Consider the following 9,068-nt stretch of genomic DNA (forward strand, 5'->3'; position numbering starts at 1 on the left):
GAAAACAACTGGTACCGCAAACACACTGCTAAATGTCGTAATTTGCTTAGTTGCAGCCACAACCTGTCACACGGTAGCTGCATTGAAATTATATTTGAAAACGCTGCTACTGAAACAGATAATGGCAGACGAGGAGAATTTACCGACAGGGTGGGAGAAAAGAATGAGCCGCTCTTCAGGTATGAAAACAGAACCCACAAGAAGCTAAATGTGCCAACTAGCCAGTTAAATAGCAACGTGTAGCTAGTAAACTTAGCTTACGAGCTAACAGCCCCAGCATCGTGGTTTACAGTGTGAACGGGGTAGCTGGAACTTTAAGTTCAGTGGGGATGAATGGGGATAACTCGGTGTTACAGTTGTGTTTTGTTTAAGTGGTGTTTGGGTATTATAAGGTGTGTTGCTTCATGATGGCGCCAGAGCTGAACCACCCATTCAACCTGGCTGCTGCAGGGCCCTGCATGACGTCATTCTGCTCCAGTGCCTCACCTGCGACAGGGCGAGCATCAGCACAGTTTTTGCACATTAATGTTTGGAGGACAAAAAGCTTAAGATAATCTTTATTGTTTACTTTTCTCCCATTCAGCTGTCCCATCACAATGTGCTGTCACTCATAGCTTATAGGTCCCAGCACAATCCTCCAGATGCTTAATGAGTACCTTAAAACTGCCATAATCAGTATATTATTAATAAACAACGAGTCCACTTATGATGTACAACATCAAAGGACTTACTATACTGAAAAACTGATCGATATATCACTCACCTCTATGTTTTCATTTTAGATTATTGTTTTGAACTTTGTTTTTAGCCACAGCAGGCAGCTGTCTTCAGCAGAAATCTCTGGTAACCTCACTCTACACACTAACGCCCTGTTCAGCGCCCAGTGACAGACATACACGCTCAAAAGTGATAGTGTTTCCAATCTTAGAACCACAAAATATAACATAAAAAATAGAATTAACTAAGAAAAATCTCATGATTCTTAACCATCTAACTTCTCACTCAAACATAGGCAGGTTCTTCTGGGCCCTTTACTACAAAGCAAGTTCAGTACACAGAGGGTATCTTTTGGGTATCTGGGCTCACTACAAGCAGTCAGGCTAAGCCAGGGCTCAAAAATAGGGATTGCTCACTCATACATGGCAAGTATAATGCCATGTTGGGTGAGTAAATCTTGCAACTCACTTGCCTAACCAGGCAAGTGGTAAAAAAAGGAATTAAACTATTAAAGTACTGTGATTTTTATTGAAATATTTTGAAGTATTTTTTTTCATGGAAAATATCAGAAAATGCTGTTTTCAGCCTCTGAAATATAGAGATTTCCCACTTTTCACCATGTGCTATCATGGTAAACTGAATATGGATTTGGGACTTAGAAAATGAGACATTTAAAGACATCACCTTGGACATTTTTTAATATTTACTGACATTTTATAGACATTGCAGCTCTCGATTAAACATGACAATTAACTTCACTCATTGTTCTTATTTAATAACCAATAATAAAACAATTTGTTCAGGGACAAGTAAAAATGGACTTTGGACAAGAACATTTACAAGTGAAAAGAAAACAATGTTGAAAACTGTATGCAGTCACACAACTGTGGTTATTAACCCAGTAAGTCAACCCAGGGTTTCCCAGTCTAGTTTTGAGCACGTTCGCATAAGCAGGGTAGTGTTTACTGCATTTGAACAGTCACAAACATGGACAAGTTTACTGGCAGCAGAGCGACATATTTTACAAATGAAACTGTAGAAATAGGCAAATATGAAGAAGTAGACAATCATAAATGTTATCCAGGCTGTGGCTGCCAAATGCAGGAGGGACAGCTGTGTGAATAATTATACATTTCATGAGTGATACACTGAATAAAGTTTGTGTTACAAATGATACTGATGTGGTTCATCCTCAAACACAGTTGCTATAACAACTTTAGGCCTGTAAGGTGATAATATGTCAGTGTTGTGTTTTCAGCTTGTCTGCTGCCTCCATTTGTCACAGCTTTAATGACTGTTTGTTTTTGCCCTCCAGGCAAGGTGTACTACTTTAACCACATCACCAATTCCAGCCAGTGGGAACGTCCGGTTGGCGACGGCCGTGGAGAGCCAGATAAGGTTATTATGTGTAATTTTTTAAAATGTGTTACATATAATAACATTAAACTTTTATTACAGACCACTTAAACTGCAGTTGAAATGTGCTTTACTACACAACATAAAAACAAGACTAAAATAGTTTGTTGATGATTAAAATTATTGATGGGTGGATGAGGCCCATGAAGTCTCGGGGCTTCCTGCCTCAGAAACATCAGTGACATCTGGTGGTTTGCAGATATGATAGCAACCCTTTAATACTGGAGCAGAAGCACTACAACACCTAGAAAAACAAAAGACTGTTGGAGTTTCACTGGAAAACAGTGTTGCGGAATATCCAAAACAATTTAAGTGAATGATGACCAATTTTCAAACTTCTGGAGTAATCCAAGTCTCCTAAAGTCCCAACATGCCATGCACTTCCACATGCACACTGTCACACTACACACACCCAGTTCAGACAGTGAGCACATCACATGAACGCGTCTCCAAGCTAAGGATCTACAGTGAAGATTTAGGCTAAAATATGGTGTAAATGATGTCTTTCAAGTCAACTTGGCATGTTGGGGCTTTAGGAGACTTGGATTACACCAGATGAGCAATATGGAGGTATTTTACGTTGTTGGTGTTGAATCTTGAAAATTCGTCTGCAACATTGTTTTCCTGTGAAACTCCAGCAGTGTTTTGTGGCCTAAAAAACTAAACCTGACCTTCAGTCAGCATGAGGGTGAGTAGATAATGACTGAATTTTCATTTTGGGGTGTTGTCTTGTCCAAAAAGAAAAAAAAATATTCTCATAATTTCATAATAGATTCATTTACTGATTAGTTTCTTTATAAATCACTTATTTCTTTTTGTCTATAAAATGCAGGAAAATTGTGAAAATATCTATCTCAGTTTTCCAGAGCTCAAGGTGACGTCTTCATATTTCTTGTTTTGTTCAATAAACAGTCCAAAACCCCGAGTTATTAAATATAAAGTGATGTAAAGACCTCTGAATGTGCTGAGCACAGGGACATACTGGGTTGGATAAAACACTAAATGACACAACGCTCAGACTTTAGTCCTCTGAAGTAATCTGCTTGCATTTTCATCACACAGTACAGCCAAAGTAAAGAAATCCCACTGAGACATCTACATTGAATGGTATCCATAGCAACAGGCATCATGTGGAAAAGAGAAGGCCTGTGAGCGCAGAATCTGGGCGTGTATGACTAAAAACTTTTTCTTTGTCCAACATGTTTTGACATTCGTCAGATGGTGTAATTAGTTGTTGCAGTGGTACACCTCTTAATTTAGACACAAGCTTGAAGGCAGAGTGGTTTTCCATCCTATAATTAGTTATTGTTATTATGTAAACTGTCTGCTTCACATGAGATCTGCCAGAGCCACTTTCTAATAAGGCAGGATTTACAAAAGGGGTTATAAATTCTAACACATTTATTCTAACACATTATTTTTTGCCAATTGTTGGTTTCCCAGATTCGTTCTTTTATTCACCTGTTTCACAGTGGACATTTTTGACTTTAAATAGCAAGAAAATTAACACAGGTATTTTTAATAACTTTAATAATAGGCCTGTTCTGTTCAAGTAAACCATAACAGCATGACAGGGAGCCAGCACACACAGTACCACACCTGAAGCAGCTAAATGGGATTCAGCTATTGTTCATTTTATTTACACATTTGCTTTTTCTATTGTTACATGTGCTTTTACTGTTCCCCTGATCTGATCTATTAAGTCCTCATCACATTGTTTTCTTTCAGTTTGAATAGATTGAAATTTTGTCAATATTTGTTTTGTTTGTGACTTCTCATGTTATCAAGAAAAAAAAAAATCAGTCAGCAGAGATGAGAACTGAGAACTGGATCCAAATTATCCAGCCAATCAAAATCCTATAACTCCAAGCTGATCACTTCCTTTTATAGCCACTGGCATGTTTTCAGACAGTCGTGCCTTGCAAGACAATGATGTGGTGTTCAATAGTTCAATAGTGACATTGGTATCAATAAAATCCAACCCATCCCTGTCGGTCTGTGAGGTTTACGCAGTTAACAGCTTAACATTTACAGCCTCTGACCCGATCACGTTTTTCTGTGGAAGAAACTTTTATGACTTCCATAACTTTTACAACTCAAGTAAGAAACTCAAAACATTTTATTAATAATTCACTCACTCTGCAGTTCACCACGACGTCTGTGAGTCTTAAATAAAGAGTCACGGGATTGTCACTTTCTAATAAGCCATTAACTTTAATCGAAAGTGTTAATTAATTGGACAGAATAAGAGATTTTTCACTATGTAGACCCTGAATAGATTATTATTGCTCTGTTCAGCCTTGATCAATATTTAATGATGATGATGATTAATGATGTGACGATCATTTAGATGAGGAGGAGTCGGAGGCGACACACACCACTAACATGGACTGCTTCTTGGTGTAGGGAATCAAAAAAAGGAAAAAAAGAAAAATCAGTGTCTTTACTTTAATTTTTAAAATGTATTATTTTGTATTTTTAGATTTTAAAGAAATTGTAAGAGAAGACAGACAATCGACCTGTCTCTGATCTCTCTGATTGATTCTGGGGTGTTTTGGCACTGATCAGTTTGTTCTCTTTTTTTTCACTCAGGTACGCTGCTCTCACCTCCTGGTGAAACATAATCAGTCACGTCGTCCATCATCATGGCGGGAACAGAATATCACAAGAACTAAAGAGGAGGCCCTGGAACTCATTCAGAGTACGTAATTCATCGGGGGAGGGAGGGTTCGATTAGTTCTGATCAGGTTAATTAATTTGTTCTTTCTTCCTTTGTTCTGTGTAGAGTACATAGAAGAGATCAAGTCTGGAGAAGAGAAGTTTGAATCGCTGGCGTCTCTGTTCAGCGACTGCAGCTCAGCTAAGAACGGTGGAGATCTGGGATTTTTTGGCAGAGGTACAACTCTCACATACACGATGATCTTTGATCTGATTAACTTCTTAAATTTAGATGAAATTAAGAGGAGAAACAGAGGAGTGGGTTAACAGATTGGTCTGGAGAATATCTTTATTCGGACAGACAGTAACAGTATACATCACAGTATATTTGTTTTTCTTAAAATATTAATAAAAATGCTTCTGAAGGGTAAAGCACTGGTATAGCAACTGCATGGCAGCTGTTCTCTGCTCTGCACTGTATTGCTATGAAATATTTCACATATATTAGAGGTGTTTTAAAAATATTAACACGCACTAACACGCATCATATCAAATGTATGACATCAAAGTCAAAATAAGTGCATATTTCTTAAAAAAAAACAGCAAAACGTTTGAACGTTAAATATCTTGTCTTTTTACTGTATTCAAATGAACACAACTTTAAAATGATTTGCAAAATATTGCATTCTGTTTTCATTTGCATTTTACACAGTGTCCAACCTTTTTGAAATTGGGGTTTGTACGACAATCACAACAAAATAAGTTGTCGTCACATTCTGATATGAAACATCACATACAGTATAATCCATAAATGTTGCAAAACTTAGGAAACTTGAAATAATTTAGTTAAATGTTTTGTGAAAGATAAGACTGAAAGGATAATTTCAAGCAAACACAAAGGAATTTAAGTCTAGGATGATGATAATGTTATTTGAATGTGGATAATCATTTAATGCACATTATCTGTGTTTATGTTTCAGGTCAAATGCAGAAGCCTTTTGAAGATGCCTCCTTTGCTCTCAAGGTGGGAGACATGAGCGGTCCTGTTTTTACTGACTCTGGAGTCCACATCATCCTACGTACTGGTTGAAAGGAAGAAGCCACACACACACGCACACACACACACACGCACGCACACACGCGCACACACACACACACACACACACACACACACACATTCTCAGACACAGTCCAACCCACACAGACCTGTGATTTATTTTAATGACACACACCACCCAGTAAACAAAGCTTATCGACTGAATTATCGCATTATTTTAAGCGGGATCATTATGTTTCAGGCACTATAGAACATGTATGAATACTTTAATCTGACCGAACACCAAGGAGTATTGCAGATTATTCCTGTAGGACCTCAAGCTTTTATTAACCCCGGCAATGCCGTTATATAAAAACACGAGTGCCTGTGACTCTGTTGCATTGAGAGCCAAGTGGAAACAGTTTCACACGATGCGCTAAGTTTGAGAATGCACCTGTAAAAGCTTGTGTTTTTGTATCTGCATGTCTTCAAAAGGACCATTTACTGTATGTTCTCCTGTAACTTTTTCCATCTCTCCTGTATGGGTGCCAAAGCAGTTCCTCTATCCACTCCACTGTTTTGGAAAATTGACTCGTAAGAAGTTAAAATCACTTTCCAGCCATTGCAGACCCCTGGAGTTTATGAAAGCACTGTAATTTTGAGTTTTCTACAGTTAACATTGATTTATTTTTCTTTTGTCCTTTGCAGATATTCAGCAACAGAATGTTTTGTTGTCATAACCCACTTTAAAAAGTGCACGTTTCCCCCCCTTAGGATATGCAAAGATGGCACAATTGTGAACTTCCAGGTTTTAACAATCAGCTTCGCAGCTTTTAAAAGCAACAAAGTTCAGATAAACTGTTACACTGTTGTGTCATTGGACTTTTTCTTTCATCATTAAAAAATCTCTTTTTTGTAAGTCTCTGGTTTTGTGTAATTCTTTCTTGAAGTTTATTTAGAACAGAATATACACACATGCTTATTATGCAATTAGTTCTGTTTAATTATGTGAGTAAACCTGCAGCTCAAAGTGCTTTATGTGGACTGCACAGAAACAACAACACACAAATGATCCAAGTGATTTTTGATTAATCTTATTATTGCATCACGAGGCGAAAAGATGAGAAGAAAACAATAGTATACAAAAAACTCCTTTGGACTCAAAGACATTTTGACATGCAGTAAATTGTATGTAAAATAGGAAAAAAACCTACTGAACTGCTGTGTCCATTTAGGTAAAGTGCCTTGTCTGTAAGTCACTTGCCCTGAGACTTAAAGCTTTTCCATTTTGCCAGAGGTCACAAATAGAGGTGAATTATACAATCTTTTCTTGTCATTATAAAATATGTTGTCAATTAAGCTTGTCTGTGCAAATACAGAAGTCTATGGGAAGGTCTGATTTTGCTTGGAATTCACCAGTGTGTGTCTGCAACCACAGTGGTGCAGCCAATCAGCATCCTAGGAGAGACTACTGGCAGCTACAGGCGCTGTATTTGGTGTTTTGACAGTGAGAAGCGTCCACGGAGGCGACTCGGTGTAGATTCTACGATAGGATCAGTTATATCAGAGTATTTCTGTATTTAAAGAGAAGCAAAGAACCAAACTGAAGGCTTTACTCAGATGAAAAGATGTTTTGTTCTTCTCCTCACCTGCTTCAGCAAGAGTTTGATTTACCAACTGGCTCCACTGGTGGTAACCTGACACAATATAGTTCATTGATCTGATTGGTTGATGTTAGCTCGTGTTAGACAGATGGTTCGTCCAATCACCTGCCAAATGTTTTTTTTTTTTAAGTGCCTGACCTTTTCCAAACAGTTTCCAAGGACGACGTCCCAGATGGTTCCGTGTAACAAACCATCTGGCGTGTCTGGTTCTGATTTTGCACCAACTCAATTAAGCAAACAGTCCGTTTCTATGCCGATGACATTCATCGTCCTCTGCCATCTGAACCAGAGAATTTATGTCGTCTGGTCCCATCTTCATCAACTTAAATTGACGTAAAATGCAGAAAACTCCAAGCAAATGTTGTCAAGCCCTGACAAGAACTAGCGGCTCACCAGGCGCCCCAGTGTCTCAGCTGGTACGAACCGTGTACAGAGGCTGTCAGTCCTTCAGCAGGGGACACGGGTTTGACTCCCGCCTGTGTCCCTCTGCTGTCTTCTTGACTCTTCTCCCCCATTTCCTGTTCATCTATTTCTGTCCTGTCAGTAAAAACTAACATGCCCTTCAGAAGTCTAAAAAATTAACCTGTTATCCTTCTGAGTATCACATTTTTGATAATTATTTAATGTAGGTATGTTCTTAAAGTCAGCTCAGTCAAAATTTGTTGAGGTTAAGTTGTTTTTTTTTTGCCACTGTAAAGTGTGTCATATTACCTGCAGAAATAACAATAAAACTTTGCCTCAAGACCATATGGTTGGTGATAAATCACTGTTTTCATACAAGTGAATGTGTTTATCTTGACAATATTTAAATCGCACCAGGAAAACTTGTGATAAACTTCTGAAGTCTATTAACAGAAAATATTATCACATGGCGAAACAGTGTGAAATGAGAAGTTATTTAGTGCACCATTACAGCTACAACAAATGAAGATGATAAACAGACAACTAAACAGAATTTCTTAAAGTCAGCTCAATGAGGAGAACGGGTTCCTCATTTTGAGAAAATCATTTTTTTTTTAAGATTTAAGGTCAGTGATGGTCTTAAAGTGACCTGATTCATAAGCTAGTTTTAAGAATTCTGGCCCAGCAGAAATAGTTCACCTCACTGGCAGATATTTTTGCTTAAAACAATTTGATGAAGAATATTTGGCTTCTTTCTGGTCATGTTTTTTTTTTTTTTTGTTGAAGCGTATATGATGTTTCAGCTGTTCTTCCTGCAGCGGTGGGTCGTACAGTTTGATGGCCACAGGTGGAAAAGACCTGCTGTGGCGTTCAGTGGTGCACCTCGGTGGTCTCAGGTTACAGCTGAACGTGCTCTGATGTGACTCCAGTGAGACCTGCAGGGGATGAGAGGCGATGTCCGTAAAGCATCCTCCCCTCTGACACCACCACCACCACCAGTGACTCCAGTTCAACTCTGAGGACACAATCAGCTTTTCTTATGAGCTTACTGAGTCTGTTACCATCAGCAGCCTTATTCCAGTTTATTTTCTTTCCCCCGTTTTATCCAGTTCACAGGTAAATTGTTGCTCATGCTGGAATGCTCATTATAATCTGAGCAAGGTCAATAAATCATC

At 38.3% G+C, this 9,068-nt stretch overlaps 1 protein-coding gene across 1 annotated transcript; it reads left to right on the forward strand.

Annotated features, from left to right (window-relative positions):
• Positions 1–20: 20 nt before the first annotated feature.
• On the forward strand, positions 21–6,746 carry pin1 (peptidylprolyl cis/trans isomerase, NIMA-interacting 1). The gene is made up of 5 exons (XM_084714936.1): positions 21–179; positions 2,033–2,115; positions 4,726–4,834; positions 4,919–5,029; positions 5,772–6,746. The coding sequence occupies exons 1-5, from the start codon at positions 122–124 to the stop codon at positions 5,879–5,881; spliced, it is 471 nt and encodes a 156-aa protein (XP_084571062.1). The 5' UTR covers positions 21–121; the 3' UTR covers positions 5,882–6,746.
• Positions 6,747–9,068: the final 2,322 nt, after the last annotated feature.

This window comes from Lutjanus erythropterus, chromosome 3, assembly GCF_056507025.1.
Source record: "Lutjanus erythropterus isolate fLutEry1 chromosome 3, fLutEry1.hap2, whole genome shotgun sequence".
NCBI classification, from domain to species: Eukaryota; Metazoa; Chordata; class Actinopteri; order Lutjaniformes; family Lutjanidae; genus Lutjanus; species Lutjanus erythropterus.